The sequence below is a fragment of the Penicillium griseofulvum genome (genome assembly GCF_001561935.1).
Source record: "Penicillium griseofulvum strain PG3 chromosome Unknown contig_84, whole genome shotgun sequence".
Lineage (NCBI taxonomy): Eukaryota > Fungi > Ascomycota > Eurotiomycetes > Eurotiales > Aspergillaceae > Penicillium > Penicillium griseofulvum.
Genome location: NW_024467475.1, coordinates 2,284,728 through 2,310,006, shown reverse-complemented (window position 1 = coordinate 2,310,006; position 25,279 = coordinate 2,284,728). Strand labels below are relative to the sequence as shown.

General features: G+C 46.2%; 10 protein-coding genes across 10 annotated transcripts; 8 read left to right on the top strand and 2 right to left on the bottom strand.

Annotated features, from left to right (window-relative positions):
- Positions 1 to 800: 800 nt before the first annotated feature.
- PGRI_053880 (uncharacterized protein) lies at positions 801 to 2,802 on the top strand (the record flags this gene model as incomplete). The annotated part of the gene is made up of 7 exons (XM_040793101.1): positions 801 to 1,054; positions 1,122 to 1,252; positions 1,403 to 1,544; positions 1,631 to 1,757; positions 1,808 to 1,925; positions 1,986 to 2,250; positions 2,322 to 2,802. The coding sequence occupies 7 exons, from the start codon at positions 801 to 803 to the stop codon at positions 2,800 to 2,802; spliced, it is 1,518 nt and encodes a 505-aa protein (XP_040645068.1).
- A 3,927-nt stretch (positions 2,803 to 6,729) lies between these two features.
- PGRI_053870 (uncharacterized protein) lies at positions 6,730 to 7,915 on the top strand (the record flags this gene model as incomplete). Its single annotated transcript, XM_040793100.1, has 5 exons — positions 6,730 to 6,947; positions 7,008 to 7,126; positions 7,557 to 7,611; positions 7,676 to 7,778; positions 7,829 to 7,915. 5 exons carry the CDS (start codon positions 6,730 to 6,732, stop codon positions 7,913 to 7,915), a joined length of 582 nt encoding a protein of 193 aa, XP_040645067.1.
- An 851-nt stretch (positions 7,916 to 8,766) lies between these two features.
- PGRI_053860 (Short-chain dehydrogenase/reductase SDR) lies at positions 8,767 to 9,816 on the top strand (the record flags this gene model as incomplete). The annotated part of the gene is made up of 1 exon (XM_040793099.1): positions 8,767 to 9,816. One exon carries the CDS (start codon positions 8,767 to 8,769, stop codon positions 9,814 to 9,816), a length of 1,050 nt encoding a protein of 349 aa, XP_040645066.1.
- Positions 9,817 to 10,458: 642 nt separating this feature from the next.
- Positions 10,459 to 11,676, top strand: PGRI_053850 (uncharacterized protein; the record flags this gene model as incomplete). The annotated part of the gene is made up of 2 exons (XM_040793098.1): positions 10,459 to 10,632; positions 10,687 to 11,676. 2 exons carry the CDS (start codon positions 10,459 to 10,461, stop codon positions 11,674 to 11,676), a joined length of 1,164 nt encoding a protein of 387 aa, XP_040645065.1.
- Positions 11,677 to 13,211: 1,535 nt separating this feature from the next.
- On the top strand, positions 13,212 to 14,362 carry PGRI_053840 (bZIP transcription factor; the record flags this gene model as incomplete). The annotated part of the gene is made up of 2 exons (XM_040793097.1): positions 13,212 to 13,338; positions 13,395 to 14,362. The coding sequence occupies 2 exons, from the start codon at positions 13,212 to 13,214 to the stop codon at positions 14,360 to 14,362; spliced, it is 1,095 nt and encodes a 364-aa protein (XP_040645064.1).
- A 330-nt stretch (positions 14,363 to 14,692) lies between these two features.
- Positions 14,693 to 15,643, top strand: PGRI_053830 (SDR family NAD(P)-dependent oxidoreductase; the record flags this gene model as incomplete). Its single annotated transcript, XM_040793096.1, has 3 exons — positions 14,693 to 14,977; positions 15,045 to 15,324; positions 15,387 to 15,643. 3 exons carry the CDS (start codon positions 14,693 to 14,695, stop codon positions 15,641 to 15,643), a joined length of 822 nt encoding a protein of 273 aa, XP_040645063.1.
- A 184-nt stretch (positions 15,644 to 15,827) lies between these two features.
- PGRI_053820 (cupin domain-containing protein) lies at positions 15,828 to 16,479 on the top strand (the record flags this gene model as incomplete). Its single annotated transcript, XM_040793095.1, has 2 exons — positions 15,828 to 16,076; positions 16,138 to 16,479. 2 exons carry the CDS (start codon positions 15,828 to 15,830, stop codon positions 16,477 to 16,479), a joined length of 591 nt encoding a protein of 196 aa, XP_040645062.1.
- Positions 16,480 to 16,961: 482 nt separating this feature from the next.
- PGRI_053810 (FAD-binding oxidoreductase) lies at positions 16,962 to 18,656 on the bottom strand (the record flags this gene model as incomplete). Its single annotated transcript, XM_040793094.1, has 5 exons — positions 16,962 to 17,208; positions 17,268 to 17,644; positions 17,702 to 18,084; positions 18,143 to 18,359; positions 18,414 to 18,656. The coding sequence occupies 5 exons, from the start codon at positions 18,654 to 18,656 to the stop codon at positions 16,962 to 16,964; spliced, it is 1,467 nt and encodes a 488-aa protein (XP_040645061.1).
- Positions 18,657 to 19,058: 402 nt separating this feature from the next.
- On the top strand, positions 19,059 to 22,699 carry PGRI_053800 (Uncharacterized protein family UPF0311; the record flags this gene model as incomplete). The annotated part of the gene is made up of 18 exons (XM_040793093.1): positions 19,059 to 19,210; positions 19,262 to 19,297; positions 19,399 to 19,601; positions 19,650 to 19,742; positions 19,789 to 19,935; positions 19,992 to 20,359; positions 20,410 to 20,446; positions 20,494 to 20,623; positions 20,675 to 20,723; positions 20,770 to 20,871; positions 20,927 to 21,303; positions 21,856 to 21,907; positions 21,966 to 21,993; positions 22,050 to 22,084; positions 22,142 to 22,278; positions 22,329 to 22,344; positions 22,395 to 22,491; positions 22,548 to 22,699. 18 exons carry the CDS (start codon positions 19,059 to 19,061, stop codon positions 22,697 to 22,699), a joined length of 2,211 nt encoding a protein of 736 aa, XP_040645060.1.
- Positions 22,700 to 24,094: 1,395 nt separating this feature from the next.
- PGRI_053790 (SDR family oxidoreductase) lies at positions 24,095 to 25,068 on the bottom strand (the record flags this gene model as incomplete). The annotated part of the gene is made up of 8 exons (XM_040793092.1): positions 24,095 to 24,199; positions 24,254 to 24,269; positions 24,322 to 24,394; positions 24,449 to 24,622; positions 24,668 to 24,675; positions 24,727 to 24,895; positions 24,943 to 24,995; positions 25,046 to 25,068. 8 exons carry the CDS (start codon positions 25,066 to 25,068, stop codon positions 24,095 to 24,097), a joined length of 621 nt encoding a protein of 206 aa, XP_040645059.1.
- Positions 25,069 to 25,279: the final 211 nt, after the last annotated feature.

The following is a 25,279-nucleotide window of genomic DNA, read 5'->3' as shown; positions in this document are numbered from 1 at the left end:
GGGGGGGGGGGATGATACATGACACCTTGTCAGCAATCAGGTTTGCATCCTGTGGAAAACGCATGCATGAATATATATGTACTAGGGAGTAAAGTTCTCTACGATGTTCTTTACTGGTTCGCATCCATCTATGCCGAGTATGGACACGTCATCTTGCCGGAAATCCTTCAGAGACTAAAATCGCTTATTCGCGATCGCGATCAGCGGTCGACCAATGTAGTCTACCTATCAATACGGAGCAGGAGGTCCTTCTTTCCCAGCTTACCGTCCACAAGTAAATATTTCTGCCTGTGGATTCTGCGATCTGCTTCGCCCCACATCAAATTTGTTATATAAATACATCTAAAGTATCATTCCCTCTGTCTAACTAGAATACGAAGTCTCTCAAATTTTCCAGAGTGTCGATACATCATGTCTGCCGACCCGAAGACTGGCAAGCATTGGCCAAAATTCCAGATCACTGTTGAAAGCAACTCCGGAACAGAATCCCTCCCATCTTTTCCAGGGACGAATATCGAAAGCGGAGACCCTGAGAAAATTAAGCTATCCGATATTCGGAGTCATGCAGGAATGTATGACTTTTGAGCCCCAATCGTGGCGGGTATTCTGCTAAGGAACATGCTCACAATTCCCAAAATCCAACAGTTCCAAGAAGCTCAAATTCACCGCCGATGGTAAAAGTTGCGTAGACGATGCGACCACCCTTGCGTATTACATGGCGCTTTCAGGCCAGGGATGAGTGCCCTTTAAATTGAACACGTGGTAAATGAATACAATATACTAATACGTGTGTACAGGAAATGTTGAAAAAAAGCGATACAGAGCTACCAGCAGACGGCAAAATCACGGTTGTCACTGTGAAGGCTCTTCCAAGCGGTGAGAAGCGCACCAAAAAAACGCCTGCCAAGACCAATGAAGAAATACAAAGGGAAGTGAAGGACTTGCTTGAGCGGATGAACGCCGAAAAAGGTGCTCAGATTGAAGATGTTGAAGCGCTTTCGAAGGCTCTAGGGGGATTATGGGCAGAGTCAATGGATTTTGCTACCTCTACAAGGTACGTAAGCTTTCATCAAAATTTGATTCTCTGAGATAGAGATGCCTACTGTCAATTTTTGTTTTAGCTCGGTTAAAGGGGATGAGCCTGCAGACTTGACTGAGCAGCAATGGGATCGAGTCATGTCCAACAACCGCGTCTTACATGGGTATTGGTATGATGCAGCGAAGAAGACCATGCGAAAGGCTCGTAGAAGAGGTATGTCTCAACACGCCCGTATGTTAAATGCGGCCTCATCCCATTTCAGTATCCTTCTCACGCATTGTAGCCTTTAAGATTGCCTCTCTCGATGCAGATAACTCAACAGTGGAGCTCACTTCCCTCCATTTCCTTCCCATGACTGACAAGCTCCCTTGCAGAAGCCTTTACCCTCGATCCCACCATTCTATGTCTCTGATGATGCGGAGGTTGAGATCACAGAGACCAGACAAGCATTTCAGAATAGCTTAGCCAAGCAGGGGTTCAGCGCAACTATTATCAAGGCTATGGGGTAAGCATTTCACCGTCAGAGTATATGAAAAATATTTTAATCTAATCACGGAGAGCTGCTCTTTTCTAACTACCCGGTATACTTAGGGAAATAGATGGCCCTGAAAAGCTAGGAACTTCGGGCTCGGTCTCCGCAGCATCCGACGAAGAGCATTCGCACGCTTCAAAGGCGGTCGAATCCTCGAAAATTCAACACTTACATGTCGCCTACAAGGTTGGCATTCTCCTCTCTTCTCCTTGGGATAATTCTCACTGCTCCACTAGTTTCCTCGGGTTGTGATAGAGCTTGATCACACTTCTCTGGCCCTTACCCAGGAATGTATTAGCGAAGCTCAATCGATCGCCAATTCAGAACAAGCAGAAAAATTCATTCGCAACTACGGTACGTTAAGGGCTTATTTTTCTTGTTTAAATGGGAGAGGTGGCTCATTTGTGCTTCCAGGAAATGTTTTTGCGGCTACACTCACTCTAGGGGGTGAGCTTCACAGCACCCGCAGCCTTACTGAGAAAGAGAAGACTAGCTTAGAAGCTACCAAGGACCATGTGAAAACTGCTGCCGGATTTAGTCTTTCGAGTCCGTATCTGAGCGCAGGAATTAGTGGTGGTACAGCAGAAGCTGGTAACGTGCAGACATTGGAGCAACAACTACGACAGAATCTGCGACTCGCATGGCACGCGAGAGGTGGCGACACAATATTATGTTCCAAGTATGTCGCCCTGTCTCCGCTACTCCTATCATTATTTCCTCTGAGCTTCTTGTGCTAATTTAATATGAAAGCCCGCCGCAATGGGGTCCCACTGTTAAAAATCATCAACTGTGGCGCGTCATGGATGTAAGTTTCGTCAGCGGCCTGAGAAAATATGTCGGACCCTTTGAGAAGACTGAGTTTACTTACAAAAATCTTTATTTTCAGCAAGAGACCATTGTCAATATGATTGAGTTCATTAGACTCATCGATGCCAGTATCGCGGATCGTATAGAGTCGCCTTCAACCCCTCCAAAGAACGATCAAGATGAATTGGAAAGAATCTGGGTTATCTTGGGTGAAGAACTTGAAGGGAATGAGATGGGTAATATCGGGCTTGCAGTCAAAAAGTTCCTCGAGAGTAATCGTTTTGTGCTGAAGGACTATAACGAAAGCATCGGCAAAGATGAGGGGCAATGGACTAAAAAGAAGGCTTGGAGTGAATTGACGAAGGCTGAAAAATGCAATGTTGGTGTTCTCGGCTGGAAAAAGGGCGCTGTCAAGATTAACTAGAGTGCTCGAGTGAATAGTGATGCCCGTGATTCTCTCATTTGCGATACGTATACTTGCGACTCTATTGACTTTCTCTAGTGTTACTAGGCTGCGCGACATAAGGGTCTTTCTATGAAATATGTTCATTTTATCTATTTTCTCTCATTTGAATAGTAAGCAGATCTATATGGTTCTCAATATCCTGAGCCAAGGATGGAGGTTCCGGCTAGTCAGAATGAGTACCATGGCTAATTTATCGATTGACCACCGAGGCATCAGTTCGTTTTTAGAGTTTCAGTCGCAGACGCAACAGCACAGAATTTCTTATGGGATATTTTGGAAGGAACACATCTAATAAGAGCAGGCTCGTACCTGTACTTACAAATTGAACTTGAAGCACTTTACTGTAATAAACTACCTACTAACCCTAGCACTCTCATTCGATAATTTGGTTCTAGTAAGGATCACAATGACTAAACATATCCTTCCCCTTGTTTGGCCCCCTGGTAGGCGTGGTGTGGCCCATCGCCCCGCAAAACCTGCATGGTAGCAAGATTAGCACAAATGTACAACATAGGGGAAACTGTAGAGATAGACGGAGATGCGTGACTTACCTCACGTCCTGACCAGGTCTGCAACCACAACGAAGTTAGCATGGGTCCCAATGGGACGCTAGACTCTGATAGTCACATAAGCAGGTGAAAATTGCTTACCTTATACCTGGTCCCACGAATGAGAGAACAATGCGAGCGGTGCCCGGGGTTTGTGGAGGTCCAGTATAATTTGTTAATCTCAGAGGATACTCGCAGAGTATATGATTCACGCAATCTGGGAACGATACAAATCTCTCGTAGTTTCCAAATCTCTTGGGGTAGCCCACTCCTATGCAGCTGTCAGATAATCAAGTAGGCACCTTTTAGAATCTGGTCTGGATTTTGTCCACAAACCTCGAGCGTTAGAAGGACACATTTCACCGGGGAGGCGGCTGAACGCCGCCTCTGTGGCTTGGGCCACTCTCTCTCTAACTCGGTCGGCATGAAAAGTCCCGCCGCCTTCATTATTGACCTGGGGGCATTTAAACCCCCGTATGTTTCCAATAACCCTAGTTGCATTGATGGTGGGTTCTTCAATGCCCTGGAGGGGAATCTGAGCTGCAGGCCCTGTGGCGGCCGCAAAGACCACGGGGGTAGTTGCCGACAATAACGACAAAAACTTCATGACAAAGGGGAAAGAGGGTGACTGTAATGTGCCAGAATGTACCACGCCTAGTAGTGTAGGGTTGGGCGAGTAGTTATAATAGGAGGGAACGGGTAGTATTTCAAGCGGCTGGCTGCCGAACCTTTTAGGTCGAGGTACCTAAGGTAGGTACTATAAGCACCGAGATTTCTCACAAGGTATGGATCTTCATAGACTGCACTTGTGGGGTCCATTCATTGCGTGAGCTCTCGTCATTGGATTGCTGTATTTCAAAATTCTTTGTGATCAGATCTACTGTATGTATCTTGGATGCATTGAAGGAGCCCTGGAGGATATGATTGGTGTGCTAAGGTTAGAAGATATCCTAGAATGTAAAACGTATACGGAGTAATGACGTACGCGATAATTAGTTGAGAACCTACTAGTGAAATCCCACAGCGAGGGATGATTTGACAGCGTCGCCGCCTGAGCTGGTGAACGAACTGCATCATATTTGCCTCAATCACCCCTCCATACTTTTTCGCGTTTGCGTTCACTCTTAGAATCGGAATGTTATATTCTCTTGACGTATAAGGCGTTGTAAAGTTACACAGCTTTTAGTAGCTACATTATTTGCGCTATGCAGCCCTCGCAGACGGGACCAGCCTCAGGCGGTTGCGGCAGTTCCCGACAGTTCCCGGCGGGATTCCCCGCACTACGCAATTTAATGGAATGACGACCTACCACTCACTATTAACCCGCTGGATGTTCCTATACCTTGTTAGATAGACTCATAACATTTGAGCTGTTAAATGTTTACACACAATATGACAAGAGGCTGATATATTTCATATTGAAACATTGATGTCCGCGTGGATGCCTCATCAGAAGATAGCTGGAGATACCTCCGGGGTATAATAGGTGATGACTCTTACATTTCTGGCAAAAAGCCAATGATGTCTTTCAATGCTGAAAATACAAGATCCGAGCCCGCGAAAGTTGAAAGTAGGAGACGAACCAATCGCCTCCAGTGACACCTGTTGTGTATGTTGTATGGCTGCACGCTTCTGTAGCTGCGTGGGGCAGTACAGAAGCGCCGAGTACTGACCCTTCAGCCTTCCAGCCAATCGTGGTCCACGCGCAGAGCCTGTGTGCTGCTTAATGGCGGAGCTGAAAGGCGATCAACTAGTGGGGAAGCCTCATCAGCTGGGATGTGACCATTAGGCAGAGTGGATATTTGATGGCCATATCAAATTACATGTGCAGCAATGCGGTGTGAGCAAACTGGTGATCGAAGGGTTCAAAACCTTGGAATCGGGATGTGGCTGGCTGGATCGGAAATTCGGAACATATACCGAGATCGGCAGATGAATGTTCGATTCCTCCAATTCTACCAGTAGCTTACCGTTATGCCGAGGCATCCTGACCTGGGGATTTGAAAGGGTGGTATAAATTGGTTTGAATGAAAGCAGCTCTGAAGTATTCTTTAAAATTTGGTCGAGATTCCATGTGACGGAAGAAAGACTTTTCAGCTACGGAGATCAGTGAGGCGGAACAAGCTTACAGATCATCCTGTTATTACATCATCACCCCTGTGGAGGATATTTAATCTAAATATTGATTTTTGCGCACGGGATTTAGTAAAGAAACAGATTTCCTGGATAGCCATGTAGACTATACGGAAAATGAGTCTCCTGTGTGTCTATGCGAGAAGGAAAGGGAAAAGATAGAGAAAGGATAGGATAGGGTGTGACTAAAACAGAGCAGTAAAAGTTTGGACGGCTATGGCTGAAGGAATGCCTAACCAATTGTAGATTGAATGGGGTGAATACTATTTGCTGCCTGATTCCCCCATACAGAATTCCTGTTAAAGTTTTAGGTTTAAAGAGCCAGTCCTACTTTAGTGACAAGGCTATATAGGTGTGGGTGCAGCAGGAGCGAACCGAAACCACACACGTATATTAACCGAAGGCGTTATTCAAAATAAATCAGTAAAAGAATTCCCGCATGTAAGCCTCTATTCGGTGCCAACTCAATACCGCAACCTGCTATAGACCTAAGTAACCTCTCTACGCACAGACCTGGGAAATGGAATTTAAGTTGAGGGTGCTGTACCCGAATGATCAACTATTTTCTCTTTAAAGGAAGAAGAACTGGAGTAATCAATTCTGTCACAGAAATCTCAGCCGTGGTCCACGTAATACAATGTTGATTCGAGATGCTGCTGTTGAGATATTCAACAACCCGCTGGGGTTGGACACATCGCTCCTCTACCTAATGTGCTTGATCCACCGCAAGCCTCTGCTGAGTTTCCACCAGATGCATGGCTTGGTCGAGGCTTGGATTTGACCTCTGCTATGCCAGGGGATATTGGATCGGTAAGAAAGGCCACTCCCCGATTGGGAGACTCCCTTACTTTGTTGATTCTATGTTACTCATAAACATAGATCACACGAGCGATCAAGCCTGCTGCCCGGTTTATCAAGCCAGACGATGAAACAAAGATGCGGATTTTTAATTCTGGCGTGACTTGAAAAGTTCCTAACAATGTCAATGCCTTAGAAGATGTGAGGATTGGCCAATGTAAGTTACCAAGATATTGACATCAGCTCATACCTATTTAACGCTAATATTTGCCTTTCTTGTCTAGCAAACTACCACGCATATCGAACCGGCACGGAGGCCGCCAATGCCTTCCAAGCTGATGCCAGCTTAACTGGAAAATACATGGCAGTGTCTGGTTCAGTGTCTGTTGGAGCCTCGATCAGCAAGATGTTCAGCAAAGACTATTCGTATGCATTGTTTAGCTATAACGCGAACTTGATCAATGTCTTCTTCAAAGATTGGGACGATCACATCGATGAAGATCACCTAAAGAAGCGGCTGAAGCACCTTGGGACCTTCGATGCAAGCAAACCTGATGCCAAAGTAGTAAGCAAGTGGAATAACCTTTCCAGGGCCATGGGAACCCACGTTGTTACAGGTTGTGCGTATGTTGCACACTTTCAATTAGTGAGTGACCAGCCCCAAGCTACTAAATTCTTCAGTAGGTCGCCAACTAATCTAAGAGCACTTCTGCAGATGGTGTGGGCTTCCAACGAAAGTTCGTCAGCAAAAGAGAAGTTCAGTGCAAATGTCAGCGCCGGGCATAACGGCTTGACTACGGGTGGTAAGTTTGATGGAAGCGTCACCAATACTAGTGACTACAAGACTTTCCAGTTCACTGTTTAGAAGACATGCTCCTGTCAAGGCGGGGATCCAAGGATGACTGTCACAATCTCGGGTCACCCAAATGATAAGAACATCTGCAAACACTACAACGATTGGGTCGATACGACTGGAACGATGCCTAACATTATGCCGATGCAGACCGTCGCTTTGTGGGAGGTTCTAGCGGCTCCTATGGACGATTAGCTGGTGGACCTCTCACCTTCGGTGGAAGAAGTATTCAGATACATTGTTGCACACCCGGGTGTGCATAAGACCAAGTGCCGCTTCGTCATCAGCTCGGATTGGTGAGAATTTGGCCTCTTAACTCCGTCAGCGATCATTAGTCTAGACGAGGAGAACCCGGAAGGACTTCCTCATTTCTCCGACAGAAGTTTCATGGGGAAAGGAGCATTCTTTTAATTGTCAGCGGACAATCATTGCCGAGTAAGTTGGGCATCTTTAGAAGTGGTTTTACTCTTGTGGGGCATACGACTAATGAATTCTGTAGCTTTGTTATTGACAACGATGGATTTCCTGTCGACATCGTGCTGTCACACGGTAGCAACGGCGACACACAGGATAATGGTAGATGCACGGTCAGGATTAAAAGAGTAAGTGCATCGCTCTTGCAGGAGACACCCCCACACTAATAAATCCACAGAAGGACTACGTGAATCAGGAGATTAGCGGCAATAACTGGAATTCGCTATGGTTTTATGGATGTGTAGTTCAGCAGTATGAGGCTTAGTCTGCATGTGCATACATATCGGCCCCATCTGGGCTAGTTTAAATCTACGGTTACAATACCAAATCTACAAATTATCAGACGGAGTGTTCAACACCCTCTGGATCTTAGTTCTACTTGTTTCTGACGTTATTGTTCATATTTGATCTATAAAGAATGGAGGACGCTTATAAGACCCCTAGGATGGTGAAGCTAGTAAAATATGGTACTATTAGCGTACCTGCGAGTCTGCAAGAGCTGAAAATGTATGACCGAGGACAAATGTCTGCTTCTTCTATGTGATGGTATGTGGTTAGTTCATATAGCCTACATGCTCGGTGGTGCCTTGGTACCTCAGGCACAACCTCAGATAAAGTAGTCTAGCCCGAGAGCTTCTTATAGTAAGCAATAAAAAGAAGACAACTGGCTGTGCAATGTTGATAGTGGTCCTCTAGACGCCTCTCGGAGTATCTTTTCGTAATTTAAACCCGTTACATTGTCACCATAAAAGGGGGAGGGTCAGACCTCCATTTCCCTGCAATCTACCTTAAACCCGTCACTACTCCGTACCTTAATCCCGGTTGGCGAGTGGCTGCCTGACCTGCTTTCCCCTGTCATACCCCTATCTTTAGCCCTCAAAGGTAAATGCAAGATGGGAACGGCACCTTCCGTTCTGCGGAGACAATGCTAAATCCGTGTTGACCAATCACAATAAAGAACGGCACCGTCGGTCTCCACTAGTCTCCACTTTATGTAGTCATAGTCATGGAGTATAACATTGGAAGTATACAGAGGGTCAGGAAAGTATTTATACCCTACATTGATACTCCTCTCTGTCTCCTTCCCATCCTCTTCATTCCTCTCAAGCCTGCAAAATGCCTTTCTATAACAGTTACCCGGGCTTCCTTTATCGCCAGTTCCTGGTCTGCCCTTCCAAGGCCCCCTCCACCACCTCCCTTCGCGGCAAGGCAGGTATCGTGACGGGTTCTAACACTGGACTGGGTTACCAAGCTTCATCCCAGCTTCTTGGACTTGGACTATCCCATCTGATTTTGGCTGTCCGTAGCATCTCCAAGGGCGAAGCTGCCCGGAAATCCCTTCTTGCTGCACTCCCCGCTTCGGCTAAACCTCCTGTGGTTGAGGTCTGGGAGTTGGACCTAGCCAACTACGCTAGTATTATCGCGTTTGTCGATCGCCTCAAGCGCTCCGACATCGAGATCGACTTTGCTCTTCTCAACGCCGGTGTTGCCAACTTCAACTTCACCGTCAACCAATCCACCTCTCATGAATCAAGTATTCAAATCAACTGGCTGAGCACTGCGCTTCTAACTCTGCTGTTGCTGCCTGAGCTCGATCGCCAGGCTGCCAAAAATCTCAATCGCGCTCGCCCGGTGATTTCGATTGTCGGCAGTGAAACAGCCGCTTGGGCCAAGTTCGCCGAAGCCCAAGTGTCTATCAAGCGGGGAATCCCACTCATCGACGTATTGGATGACAAGACTCACTTCGACATGGGCGACCGATACTATGCCTCTAAGCTGCTCCAGCAGCTCTTCTTCCTCGAGTTGTTCCGCAACCGATCCAGTGCCAAGCGCTCCACGGGCACCATTCTTAACTTGGTCAACCCCGGTTTCTGCTATGGCTCTGAGTTGCACCGTACAGCTGAGGGCGCCTTTGGCACAGTCCTTAGTGGGATGAAGAGAGTCATCGGTCGCTCTGTTTCTATGGGTGCCCGCACGCTGGTTCATGCATCGGTGTTAGCCGGTGAACCTTCTAATGGCAGGTACATGAGTGACAATAAGCCGGCTCCATTTGCCGGATATGGAGACAGTGATTCTGGTAGAATCACGCAGGCCCAGGTCTGGAAGGAGACATTGACCGAGTTGGGTCCGGTCGTGGATATTCACAAGCTGTTGGCAGAGATTTAATTGATTTTCGCGATGATTTTTCCTATTTCCTTTTTCTTGTTTTCTTGTTTCTTGATTTTTAGTCATGCTTGAAGCGTGTGCTGACAATGAACATTCCTCTTTGTTAGGTGTGCTTACCTAGGTAGTCTCGTATAGTCTTAAATGAGAAATATTCCGCCTGATCAAAATCCCAATCCTCGGAAGCGATTTCACAGTTGCTGACTAACAATTCCTAATTCTGCCTAGGTCCCATATCGCGACCTGGGCAGTGGACGGCGATAATCTGACTCTTAATTACGAGCCCCCCTAAAACGACCGTATCTGTTTCCGTGAGTAGTCACCATCATGGCTTCAACTCCAGTGGATGCGACCGCTCCATCCCAACTATTACATTATCTGCCTACGTATCGGGTATTGATCTGCCTTCGTTGCAACTATGCGATTCAGCCTGGCGCAGTCGCTCGCCACCTCAAAGAAATCCATTATGTTCATCATTTATCCCGTCGAGCTTTTGTCGAATATGCCTCTGGATTTGAACTGAGCCAACCAAATGATGTCGTCTTGCCTGATGAAACCCAGTTTCCAGTGCCTTTCTTGCCTGTTCAAAATGGGCTAGCCTGCTCTTTCGCGGGCTGCATTCATCTTTGTATCACCGCTAAGCGCATGAAGCAGCACTGGATGTCTGTACACCATATTCCCGCCTCAGAGAATGCAGGTTTCTGGGATCCAGTGCCGCTGCAGACATTCTTCCGGGGAAATGCTCTCCGTTACTTTACTAACCCGGCGTTGTTGATTTCGTCGTCTTCGTCTGACAATTCCGATGGGCTGACGAACACAGTAAGTAGATTGATGGCCATTACCCATCGTTGGCCTCACTGATTATCCCTTCAGACTGCGACAACCCCTGCTTCAAGCGAACATCTCGAGTCGAGTCCTTATCAAACGTTGATCACCACCGACGCAGGTCTACTGGATCATTATCGGAACTACACCTACAAAACGCTCTCATGTGGCCCCGAGACCGATGATGTGTTTCGAGTCATTGTCCCACAGTTAGCTACCCAGTTTCCCTTCTTGCTCCATGGCATCCTGTCCTGTTCTTCGCTCCACCTTGCTTCTATCGACCCTGCAAATCGAGCGTATTATACAATCCAATCAATCAAACATGAAGACCAAGCTGCTCCTGCATTTCGATGGGCAACTATGCATGTGGATAGCAATAACAGTCAAGCGGTGCTAGCCTTCGCATTTTTCCTCGTGATCTACGCCCTAGGCTCCGAGTCTAACGACCAACCGTTATTTCTGAGCAATGATAATAACGAAGAAGACGCGCCAGCCTTGGAGTGGATCGAGATCCTCCGTAACGGCTGCTCCATGCTCTGCCCTGTCTGGACGGAACTCACCATTAGTCCATTGGCACCCTTTACGGCACTTTGGCGGGATGACCTTGGCGTCACTCCCAATCCTAACGACCCGCTACTAATTAGACTACTCTCTGTCATTCCAGACTATGAATCCGAATCCACGGAGTACTATATATACCGCGATTCAGCGATAAAATTGACACAGGCCTTTGCGTTTATGGAGCGTTCGGGGCCATCGGCGACTATCTGGGATGCTCTTAATTCATGGCCAATGCACGTTTCCCCTGAGTATTTGGCCTTATTGAAAAATAACAATCCGGGCGCTCTGTTACTGTTGGCCTACTACGCTATCCTTCTGCAACCACTTGAGGGAGAATGGTTTTTGAAAGGCCGAGTCATGAGATTGATAGATGAAATTTCGCGACGATTAAATGGGAATTGCTCGCCACAGATTTGGGAGGTGTTTTCTATGTTGCAGCGAGAATACTTTGATTATAATTTAAGCGCGTTGATTTGATTGGTTATATCTATAGTACGAAGTTGACATGATACCTCTTGTTTTAGTTCAAAATATTCTGCACGATTACGAAGTATAGTCCTTGGCTGATAATAAGTTTTATGCTAAATAGATTACAACCGAAGTACCCCGAGATCGGAAATAGTTTACAGTGATGGCGAATATTGAACATTTGTACGAAAAACATCTGCGGGGGAATATTGGGCCTGCTACCTTACTAGGTGGCAATTAGTAGCCTCGGGTCGTGCCCAGGTTTCTTAAGGTCTAAAATCCCCCTAACTATAACACTAGTCATGCCTGTGACCCCACATAGTGGACCTTTATATAGTAGAGCTAAGTCAATTGCATGAATTGACTTGGTTATAACCTTTGGATCTCGTAAATGCTAGAAGTAGTATATCACAGGATTCCTCAGGATTATTCAATCGAGCAAAGCGTATATACTACGCAAAACTAGCACACTCTAATTTTTATTAGATATTCTTGGAAGTAACTTAAAAAACAAATTTGTAAGCTGACTATTAGCCCGGTGAGATTATAAGGAAAGCGATTGGACGGTAGTTGAATCTGATGTTTAGTCTGTCCCCCATAGGAGGGCTGTGCTCCATGCTCGGATTCCGTTGTCGGCCATAAATAACTTATACGAACTATAAAACACGAAGAGATAACTATCAAATCTAGAACCAAGCGGAATTTTCATCCGCGACCAGGACGGATCTAAGTGATCCGACCCCCTCCCCTGAACCCTCGTGGTATGCAGAGCTAATGCAGAACAATAACGACATATGCACCTCGGTTTCAAGCCGGACGTAGGGCATTAAAATACCAGTAATATGCAGCAGAGACGTGGTCTTACCTCAATATGGCCCCCAATGCCACATTGCTACCATGAAACTGCCAATTTACTCGCTTAGATTGAATGCAGTCAAGAAATCAGCCTAACCGGACGAGCCGGATTGACAGACGGAACCATCAACCGATTATGATCACATTATAATGTAAAGCTTGGCCCTAGTGGTTGTCGATCGTATCTGTCATCTCGCCTCTCGGCTAATTTATTCTTTTGTATACTGAATGGACGGAGAAAACTGCGTAAACGCCTTCCGTTGTTCCCATCAGCCAAACACCGCAGACCTATTAAAATCACGGGTGAAATCGCCGAAAGAAGGTGGCCACCAGAGCTAGCCAAACTAGGTCGTGTGTTATGCGGGGGGAAAAAGGCCCAAACGTGGGCGTCAGCAGTAACAGGCCCCCATTGAATGCTGGCTGCAACCATCCGCTCCCGTTCTGGCAGCAGGTACTCCGTAGATGCTATCGAGCCAATCTGAGTTGGAACGGGATGTGTGGGTGCGGACAGGCCTCTAAAAGAACGGTAGCAGGGGTTATGCTCCTGTAAAAGCCCAGGTACGGGGGCCTGAAGACTGAAATATATTTATACGAGGTACAAGAGGATTGTCATTCAACAACTGTCTTCAATCGTCTGTTTACATCTTATAAACTTTGACCATCTCCATTGCATTTCTATCATATTTATCATGTCTCAACAGGGGGTGGCTACAATGGATTCAATCGATGAGATGATCGATAAGGAAGATTGGAGTCAAATAACTGAGCCAGCTTTGCGCAAACGTATCCAAAACCGTATTTCACAACGCAAGCTTCGTATGTTTTTCCGTTTCCTGTGCCAGACTAAATTTCATCAACTAACCCAATCACAGGCGCAAAGAGAAAACTGCAAAACAAGTTCAACGTTGTGCCTCCAACGCCTGCTATGAATATCGATAATCCTGACTTGTCCACACTATTTGCCACAGGCAACTCAAATACAGAACCATTTCTGGATCCCATGGAAGCTTTATATCCTTCCATTGACCTCGAATGGCCGGCAAGTTTCGACATGAACACTCCCCCGCTGCTGGACCCAACCCTACCTTGGAGTCCCGACGAAATAACACTTGACATGCCATCGTGGACAACAGACGTAGAAAGCGGCTACTTCGACCACGACCCCCTACCATCTGATCTCCAACTGATTTCTGATGGCGATCCGATCCCCTTAGACCCAGCCCTTATCTCCACCATGGATACAATGCCCTCTCCCCAGCCTCGAAAGCCCCGAGAATTTAAAGCCGGGGAGGTCCTTATCCACATTGATAACCCGGGACTACAAACTCCCCGACCTGACTCTGTGGCGTCTTCTTCCTTAGCCTCATCCGCAGAGTCCACGTCAAGCAGGGCCTGTCCAGTAAAATGGAGTACCCAGATGTTATCCCGCGGCTTCGAACCCAGATGCTCCTCTAGAAGCAGCGGCACTACACGGAAACAATCATTCCGTCCATGGAAGAAATGCACAACTACCAAAGCCGCGACAGCGGATGGCTCATGCCATTCATCACATGAATATGTAGTGGAATGCACGAATTGTGGATGCCACATGGCTGTGCGGGAAACGCCCCGACCAAGCCAGAAGGAACTAGTGGAGATGCTGTGCGAGCGCAATCCGGCATTGGCTGAGTTGGCGAAGCAGCCGAATGTTCGGATCGAATATGGATTACCGCCCTCAAGACATGGGAGCACCCGGCGTGATTCAACAACTGACTTAGAGATGGAGGATCATGGCGAGGAGGCAGAAAGCGAACAAAAGTATATTGTTATATATACAGGACGTGACCGGGCTGGTGATTAAATTATATTACGTCAATTACATATGTACATACAGTTGGTGGTGCCGGGTGTTCATGCACCAACATGCCTGTTTAGATCTCATAGTTCTTCAATGCACTCTCATCTAGATCTGGTTCCTGAGTCTACACCCTCAAGACATGCTTACATACATTTCATGCTATATTAAGACAATTCATGGATGATAAACAATTGGCAACTCCACTTTCTGACTCTGACTGCAGGTGGCTTGAGGGTGACATATGGCATCTAATACCACTCACTTCAACATGCATATTTAACTATAGTGAAACGCACCTAAAATCTTACTACCATTGGCATCATTTTCACCATTATGGACATCAACGGATACGCTCTCGTTACCGGTGCAGGCAGTGGAATCGGTCGGGCCTGCGCGTTGGCTTTTGCTCTTGAAGGAGCTGCTGGCATTGTCTTTGCCGACTTGAACCAGGACAGCGCTGAGAAAGCAGCCGAAGAAAGCAAGAAGTTAGCAACAAACGCTGGCTACCAAGCTTTGGTGTTGACCCTCGATGTGACCAACGAGGAGCAGGTGGAATCAGTCGTGGCAAAGACGAAGGAGTCCTTTGGAAGAATCGATTACATGGTGAACTCGGCCGGAGTATGGGCTCTCTCTCTTTTTTATCTCCTCGTTTCTTTCTTTCCTCAACACTAATGGCTATATGTAGATTGGTGTACAAGTTCCAGCGGAGATTGCAGAAGCATCTCTTGTGGAGTTTACCCGCTTCCTCGACGTGAATGTCAAAGGATCGTTCCTCCTCACCAAGATCGTTTCTCGCGCAATGAAAGAGCAAGAGGCAAAGGCTGTCAGCTCTACAAATCCCAACCGGGGTTCTACTCGTGGTGTTATTCTCAACATGGCATCCTGTTCATCTTTTGTGGCGACACCTCTGTTGACTCAGTATACAACATCCAAACATGCCGTTCTTGGATTGACCCGAAATGCCGGTAAGTGTGACTCTATCCTAATGAACGGAAAGAAGAGAATCGTGTCTCTGACAAAAACAAAGCATTGGATAACGCGAAGTACAACATCCGTGTCAACTGCCTGTGTCCGTCATGGGTCGATACCCCTATGGTAGACCGCGCAGTGCAAGGGAATCCAGACTTGAAAGAGCTGATTGCAAAGGCCGTTCCAATGGGAAGAATCGCGCATGTGGATGAGATAACCGATTTGATCATGTTCCTATGCAGTTCCAAAGCAAGTTATGTCACAGGCAGTAGCTGGATTGTTGATGGAGGAACTACTCTGACGAGTCATGTTTGATATTTCCGTGTGATTGTCAGACAGTGTCAGATGGGAATGTCAGACTCAGATGTCAGATGGGAATGTCAGACTCAGATGTCAGATATTATGCACTACATACACTTATGAATATATAAGACGGATATGTACATGCTTTTCAAATCCACTCAACAAATCAAATATTCTATATCAATAGCATTCTATCATGACTACCACCGCTGCTATCAACTTCATTACCGACGGCTTCCCGGCCCCCGGTCTGCGTCCGGTCCAACGTCTCATCACCGGCAACAAAGAAGAAGATGGCAAAGGCCACTTCCTTGTCACTGACGCTGGTGACCACCACCGTGTGATGGGCGAGAACCAGGCCGTCGCCAACATCATCTACTCCACAAATGAGAATCCTGTTGACCTCAACGAGGACAAAGACATCAAGTTCTCCCAGGAGAACGAGGTAAGACTGATCCTTTCCAACACATGGTTTCCACACGACGTAATGCTAACCAGAAGAAAAGCCCGGTCTCCATATCACCAACGGCACTGTGGTGCGCATGATCGACTTCGGCCCTGGAGTAGAGTCACCCATGCACCGTGCCATGTCAATCGATTATGGTATTGTGCTGGAGGGTGAATTTGAGTTGACACTCGACTCTGGCGAGACACGCCTCATGAAGCGCGGTGATGTGAGTGTGCAGCGGGCGACGGCGCACAAGTGGAAGAATATTACTGCTGGAGAGACGGAGGCTGGACGGATGTTGTATGTCTTGCTTGATTGTAAGGAGGTTTTGGTCCAGGGACAAAAGATCGAAGGATTTTTGGGCGAGTTGGAGAAGGAGTATGAAGGAAGGAGTGCGTGATTTGGTTGTTAGTAGGATTTGATCCGAATATCTTATGGGAAATATTATCCAGTTGGCTGGAACTCTGAAACCACAAAGTTCGCGCGTAGTGCTACTATACCTAATCCGCACTGTCCACTTCCTCTCCCATAAGATAATGTGCGTTTTTTCTGCTTTTTGATAACCACATCGCCAACTGGCGACAGGTGGAAATAATTGGGCCCGACGTCCAGGGTTCAACTTTGATTATTTTTATTCTTTGGTACCTATTGGGCCTAGTTGGGTCCAGTGAAAGTCCAGTGGGCTCGAAGATAAGGCCCACAGCCCAGCCCATTAGTGGGTTTGATTGTGGGCTTTTATGGGCTTTGCAAGGTCTAATGAAAGGCATAAGCATTTGACTGTCAGGATATACCAACACAATACTATTTCAATATTTCACCTATCCTAAGATATAGAGTACAAATAATTCCTCTTGGCCCTTTTTATCAAGAAGGATACTAACTTCAGTGAAGCAAGCCATTGTTGTAGTTGAACAAGCCCTTGGGATCCCACTTCTTCTTTAGCTTCATCAACCGAGGCAACTTCTCGGGGCCATACATGGGATTCAATCCCTCGGTACCATGGGCATAGCTGACATAGATGCGCAAATCATCAAATCCACTGGTCGCATTGAAAGCCTCAACAGCCGAAATGGCAAAGTCGTCTACCTTATCGCCGATGGAGGTATCGGTAATGTTAAATGAAAACATTCTAGATAAGTGTTAGATGGGTACTTATGTTTGCATGGACACAATGAGGGAAATGCTTACTCATGAGCACTGATTTCACGATGGGGATAGGCAGTGGAGTCATCTGAGATAGCAGTGATAGCCTGGATGGGGAAGTACTCCACCTGCCAGGTACTTCCCGAAGCAGAGGGAAAGTCCTCCCAGAACTTGACAAGCTTGTTGAAGTAATCAATGTGTGTCGCTGCGTCGATGGAACGTACACCAACGGACCACATGTCGTGCTTTTCGCCATTGACGCAAAATGCTGTGGCTAGTCCAAAACCAGCAGCGTCGTCGACTGCATCCCAGTTGACCATGGAGATGTTGCGTTGAATAGAAGTCAGGTCGAGGAAGGGGGCAATTAGATCGAGTCCTTCTTCCTTGGGGCCGGGATAGACGGCATTCAGGAGGATAACGGGCTAAATGGAATGGGTCAGATTGGTGATCGTGGTTATTTGAGTCGAAAGAGAACTTACTCCCACGGAAGGATAATTCATCACCAAAGTATACAAGGACAGACCGGCAGGTAAGGTTTCATAACTAGCCAGAATGTTGAAAAAGGTTTCGTTAAGGCTGGCAGGAAACATGAAGTCGGCGTTGAGAACGTTGCCCTCGTTGGTCAGATCGTAAATGTTGTATGTGGCCGATGTGACGATGCCATAGTTGAACCCAGCGCCACGAAGGCCCCAGAAGAGGTCTTCGTGCTTCGTGGCAGAGACGGTGATGAGGTTACCAGTGGCGGTCACGAGTTGAACCGACTTCAAAGCATCGAGAATGAGACCATGAAGGCCTTGGTATCTACCAACACCCCCGCCAAGAGTAGCACCCACCATACCCACGCAAGGACAGGAGCCAGTTTCTATTACAAAAGCGTTAGAGAGAAGAAGTTCGGCGCACCGTATAAGATAGATACTTACGAATCTCTTTTCCGGCTTTGTAAAGAGGTGGCATGACATCAGAAAATTTGACAGAGCCTCCAATAGTCATGGTGTTCTTCTTTTTATCGATAGTGATGCTGTTGAAGAACCCGAGGTCAATCTTGAGACCATTTTGAAGAGCCCCGAAAGAGGTACTGTATCCATGGCCTCCTCCACTGGCCAAAAAGGGGACATCATTCTCGGAAGCGTATTTTACCTGCGATATTATATGGTTAGATGGGGGAGCAACATGTAGATAGTGGAAACGTACAATTGCCTGCAGATCAGCAACATTGGCAGGCTTAATACCAACAGAGAAGGTGGGTTCTTCCCACGCGGTCCATCGCTGGACAGTGTCGGTCCAATTGGCATCGGTAGGATAGTAAATTTCGGTGGATGCAGAAAGGTTGGAGGCAAGAGCCGCGAAGCTGGAGGCGGCTACTTGAGATGCAAAGGAGAGAACTCCAAGGAGAAAGAGGAGGGGAGATGCAGCCATGGTTCCTTGCATATGCATGTCGATCAACAAGTCTTGGCTTTGAATTCCTAAGACTGGATGTATTTCAATTCTTCTCTGATTTCTATATTCCGCAGTGTTCCAGTCTTGTATTTATAACTCGAGTATGACATTTCTAACTTTGACCCTAATGGGGGCCAAAAACGACAATAGAGCAGCATCGTGCCATAAAATTACGAGTGATGGCTCTTTCAATCCAGAGTTTGTCTACAGATCGCATTGAACAGGTGTTCTTGGTCGTGGGCTGATATCTGACCTGGTGGCTTTAGGCTAGGCGGCAACGATGCATGTCAGGTCAGAAAGGATGCAGTCATGTCAGATAGTCAGATCATAAGCCGAATTACTATTCATATATAGTAGACTGAGTTCATTAGAATTACAATCCACCATTTATCATTCACCATGGGCTCCATATTCAACAATTATGTCGAGAAATGTCACTCTGAGCCACAGCGGCTGAAAATTGTTCATGTTGGCGCCGGTGCAGCCGGTTTGATAACTGCCTACAAGGCAAAGAATATTCTATCGAATTATGAACTGACTGTTTATGAGAAGTGCGCGACCATCTTGTGTCCTTCATCTATTCAGTATTAACATATTTGTAGAAACATCGAAGTAGGAGGAACCTGGTTTGAAAACAGGTACGTTCTTTTTCTCTCTCTCTTTTTCTCTTTCTATATTCCCCCTGAAAGACTGTCCATTGGAAGAAACAAATATTAATATACTATTATTAATGGATCAGATATCCAGGAGTGGGTTGTGATGTTCCGTCTCATTCCTATGCCTTTACCTTCGAACCCAACCCGGAGTGGAGTGGATATTATGCCGGTGGACAGGAGATTCAGCGATATTTTGTCAACTTTGCGAAAAAGCATAATCTGTACGATTGTATTCAGTTTGAAACTGAGGTGATCCAGGCTACTTGGTGTGAAGATGATGGCGAATGTTCGTGCTCCTTATATCCACTTGGTCAACCATAACTCATTTATATAGGGGAATTGGAACTACAGCGAAAGGACGGTACTCGCTTCCTGGACAGATGCCATGTTCTCATCAATGGCTCGGGGCCATTAAATAAATGGAAATGTATGTGTCTCATCGTTGTCACTGCGTTCTATGCTGATCCGTACAGGGCCAAAAATTGACGGCATCCACGATTATCGTGGTATCCTCACTCATACAGCCAACTGGGACTCCTCTATTGACTGGAAAAACAAACGCGTAGCGGTCATTGGAACTGGTTCGTCTGGTATTCAAATCATTCCCCAGATTGTCAAAGGTATCTATCTTACATATGTCTCCATTATGACCTTCGTACTCACCTCGTCCCAACAGAAGTCGAATCCCTTTCAGTATTCGTTCGTTCCACGCAATGGATTGTCCCCCCAGCCGCATTTCAAGACCTACGCCTTTTTCCTGATGAGCCTGACAAGTCAGCCCCGCCCGCACCGGCCGGGAAGCATTTCTTCACTGAGCATGAGAAGAAAGTATTCCGCACCGATCCCGCACGCTTTTTGGAGTACCGCAAAGCCGTTGATGGAGTTATGCAGGAGCGATTCCCGATCTTCCTGCGTGATCATCCCATGCATGATATGACCACTGAATTGATCACCCAATTGATCAAGGCACGCGTGGGACCGGATCGAGATGATCTTGTCAAGTTATTCACGCCTAAATTTTCACCCGGCTGCCGTAGGCCTACTGTAAGTTTTCATGGGTCTTTTTGTATAGTGTGCATCAGCTGACATGACAGCCCGGTGATGGCTTCCTGGAAGCATTGACGGAAAATAGTAAGTTTGGTTCCTGGATATGCAATCTCATTTTGCTAACAATTCAGATGTTCGGGTCGTCACGAGCGGTATCACAAGGTTTACCGAGAAGGGCATCCAAACGGCAGAAGGTAAAGAGCATGAATTCGACTTGATCATCTGCGCCACTGGTTTCGACGTTGCTTTCGCACCACACTTGTGAGTCGTTTATTTCCATCCTAGGTTCGTATATAATTCTAACATATGTAGCACTGTGACTGGCTCAAACGGACGGACTATGCGCGAAGAATGGGCAAAGGTAACATTCACATCCAGATGCAGTGAATGAAGACTAACTGGAGAAGTCCCCAAACATCTATCTCAGCATGACCACACCAAACTTCCCCAACTTTTTCTTCATTGGCGGACCAACGGGGAACTGGGCTCAGGGTTCCGTTTTGATCACTGTATGAGAAGCCCGTTCGGATTTGACAAACCAAAACTGACCCTCGAATCCAACAGCACGAGGTCCAGGCCGAATACGCGCTTCAATGCGCCGCGAAGATCAGCAACGAGAATTTGCACTCTGTGACACCTAAGCAAAGCGTGACGACACAATGGCGACAACATGTGGACAGTTGGCATGAGGGGCATTCTGTCTGGGCCGAAACGTGCCAGTCATGGATGAAGTATAACGAACGAATCCAGCTGTGGTCAGGAAGTATGCTTCATATGATCAAGACGCTCAAGACCCCTCGTTTTGAAGATTATGACATCAAGTACCAGGAGGACAATATGTGGTCGTATCTTGGGGATGGCCGGACTGCGTCGGAGTTGAAGAGGGAACAGGGTCAACAGGTTGATATGGCGCCATTTATGAGAATTCGAGATGAGCCCTGGTCAGTAGAGTAGCTTATTTCAGTTACTTGAATACTATTCATTTTCATTGTTCCAATATTTATTGTCCTTGTCTGGATTGGGATAGTGTTCTGGTATCACCCTTACCGTGTGCTATGGCTGTTTCCTAGTCCAGACTTGAAACCTTTTGTTTACTAGTTCGCCGGGTCCTTTTCATATTCTTCGATATATCCTAGAAATCAGAACCATCTTTCATCATGTCTCTCTCTTTCTGTACGCTGAACGGATAGCTTGTTTACTCCAGTAATTGGCGTTTGATATTATTATACCCCTTTGGGCGTTGGGTTTATGAAAATTATGAATCCTCAATATTGAAAGGTGCATAATTTCTATGATCGATCTAGATTCTAAGATTGAAGTATGAGTTACTGCGTGTCAAAGACCCAAAACTGCAGATCTGACGGTCTGACCCTCTTTCTGACAGTCTGACATACTGTCCACTGTCAACCGATCTAACAATTCGAACAATTATAAAACTCCTCAAATTCTACTGTTTACTCAAAGAAAGAAAATTCTATCAATATTCTCACCAGCATGTCTCAACTATCCGGGTTTCCCACTCTCCGTCCCGCCTACATTCTCAAGGTATGTGTATATCAACAGATCTGTGCCGAAATACTCGACCTTACTAACAGAAAAATAGCTACAAGTAGGAGAGGGCCAGCCCGTTGGTACAGAAATGCCATTGCCCATATAACGATATCTCAGTCTAATCATTTTACTGTAGGGGAAACATCTTCAGGGTCGACTTTTGTCCACTATGTGTGTTTCCACTCTCAATCTCCGTGAACAGAAACCGATTCCTGACATTTGTTCTAGAGTACCCCAGGCGGATCCATCTCCACTGTGGATGGCTTTTCACCTAGCATCGATGCTGAGGTTGTCTTCGCCGGTGACTGGTTGTATTTTGATCCCGATCAGCAGCATAGTCGGATGAATGTCAAGGGTGTTGCGAAGTGAGTTGTGTATCTCACGTTTACATGTCCCTCGCTAATGAAACCTCTAGAACAACCGAAGGCGAAGTAAGTTTTACGAGAACATACAGCAAGATATACAATTAACCCACCACCAGGGCATCAACTTTACCTATTCGGGCGTCTCTAAAGTTTCGCCCGACTTGGCTGGCATTTTCCAAGGACAACCGAAGACCATCCCATTCGGCCTGTCAAGTTAGTCCTTGAATATAGACTATGTATGATATCATATGCTGACATCTTGCTTTTAGCCATGAATCCCACTTTTGAAGTCGGCAGTCCTCGTCTCAAGGAGCTTGAGAATAGCACTTGGGTTGGTAATGGTCGATTCCTACTGGAGGGAGACAAGCTATATGTGGAAGTGCGCATCTCGCAGGTTACTGCCAGTGAAGATATGGATTAGATAGACTATTTGTGTTGATGGCAGCCAATAATCAGCTCCAGGATTTGGTAGTTGACGTATACATTGATGATATTCTCTACTGACCTTGTTTAACTCACTTTCCATGGTACATGCTACTATACAGAAATTTATTCCAGGCGCACCGTAGACATGATCTCAAATAGCAGTAATGAAATACAGAAATGGGACGCGTCAACCATGTCAAATGTGTAAAAGCCCACAAAGCCCACAAGCCCAACCGAAGCCGCAATGGGCTGGGCTTTGGGCCCTATCCTCGGGCCCACTGGTGGGCTATGGTGTAAGCCCACTGGGCCAGCACAGGGGGCCCAATTAGCCCAATAAGAAACCAAACAATGCAAACATACAAAGTTGAACCCCTTCTTTAGGTTTTTTTGATTACCTTATGTTTAGCACAGTTTCTCACTATCATAATCAACGTAATATTAGATTCATTTAAAGTATCTGAAATCAAATACTAGTTATATTTCTATTTCACGTTGAGAAACGCGAAAAAAACGCGTTAATTCAGATAGTTCAAAAATTACAGAGGTTTACCTGGAAAGTAGTGGTAACTCCTATACAAATCCCGAATATATATATCTTCAACTTTTCCATTTCCCCGCAATATCTCGACTTCCGTCGATTAAATTTCGTTCAAGATTACACTATGTACTTATATGGCTGCCATAATTTAATATTCTAACTTTGAACTTTATACAATCAGTCGAAGATCGCAATACAGCAATTACAGAGGCCGCTGAGATGGGTTTTGGTGGGGGTCCATAGCCCAACATTGAACTAGCTGTGGGCCATGGGTTGGGTTGGGCTTTAGACACCGGGCCTATTTATAGGCTTGGTGAAGAACAACTTGATTTGGATATAGGAAAATATATTGTCCGAAGCTGAACTGACAAAGCACTGCCTTCCGTTACAGGTCAGGCATGTAAAATGTGCGAACTGGCCAGTCCAGTTCATTGTCAATGGTCATTTAGAGGTAGTATATCCCAATTTGACTTTCTAGACAGATTTGGATTTCATTGCGCTCTTCAACTTTCCCAGTCCAAAGACAGGCCATAGCACGTAGTCCTGTTACTGTCAAAGACCGGCATATATGCCTAGGACCGAAAAGGGGAAACCTACCCAAAAAGTGCGAAAACCAAAGATATCCATAAACCAGACAATGGTTGAGGTATTGCCTACCCAATGCCAGGCGGGTGGACAGGCTCGTAGTGACTGCTGCACCACTGATTTGGCATATACCATACGATCGGTTGTATCTGCCGGCCTGTTAGCCCTGCATGGACAATATTTGATAATTCTGCTTACTGGGTACCCGTTGAACGTGAGCTTCAAATTCCTTCTGGAGCGGAAGGTAGAATGAATCTATCAATATTGTTAGTTGAAGTTTAGGAGGCTAAACTGGAGAGGTGACGTGCTTGGAGGGAGAGTTCGCGATGCGTCACGGCTGAGGATGTTGGTTCCGATATTGCCGGATATAATCTATCTTTGTTAGGTGTTGCAATTATTATACGTTGGATGAGTGTGGCCGGTTACATTGATGACTCGGACGCTGTGCGGACAGTTAGTGAGGGACAAAGAGGAAGGATAGAGAATTAACAGACCCTAACGGACTCATTTCCACCCTCAGTGTATTTCCCCAGTGATGCAGTGCAGCCTTGCTGGCGTTGTATGAAGCTGCCTTGCAATTAGTTGACATTTGTACTTAGAGGAATCTTTCGATAAACATACAGCCATACATGTAGGGCACAATCCCCCCGACAGAGCCGATATTGACGATGCATCCTTTGGCTTGAATCAGTAATCCATGGAATATATTCACCATCCGAATTGGTCCAAAGAGATTGACATCAAACATCTGTTGCACTTGCTGAACATCGGTATCGATCGCGGTCATCGTATAGCCTATTTCTTAGTATGATCTCACCCACTGCATTCATAGAGGCTTACAGATTCCACTATGCATTGTTAGGTTGCATATAAAAGGTTTGATTATCACGATAACTCACGCATTGTTCACTAGGATATCGAGTCGATCTCCAATCTTCTCCTCGACTGCTTTGCGCAAGGCTGCTACGGACTCATCCTTTGTCACATCCAACTCCAAACAAGTGATACCGACCGAGGAAAGATGAGTTTTGGATTCCCATGGCAGAACGGTGGCCAGAACAGTGCAACCTGATCAATTTAATAATCTTATCAAAGAAATTTGATGGGAGTCGTACCTCGAGCCTGATACTGAAGAGCCAATGCCTCCCCGATCCCTCCCTTGCCGCAACTGAATTATCCGTCAATAATAGGAGGCGCATGATAGTGAATAACACTTACCCCGTAATTAGGACGGATTTCATTTTGATCGTGCTGGTGCGTGATTGCCATGATGGGGTTAGTTGTATAGCTTGATCTGACCGATCTGACCGCGTCTTAAGCCTGACGTCTGACAGACAGTGAGATCAGCCATGTCACTTTGTCACTACATAGCTGGTCAGATCTTAATTAATAAAGTATGTGTATAATGTTAAATATTGGCCTATGATTCTAGAATTGCACTCCAAAATATTC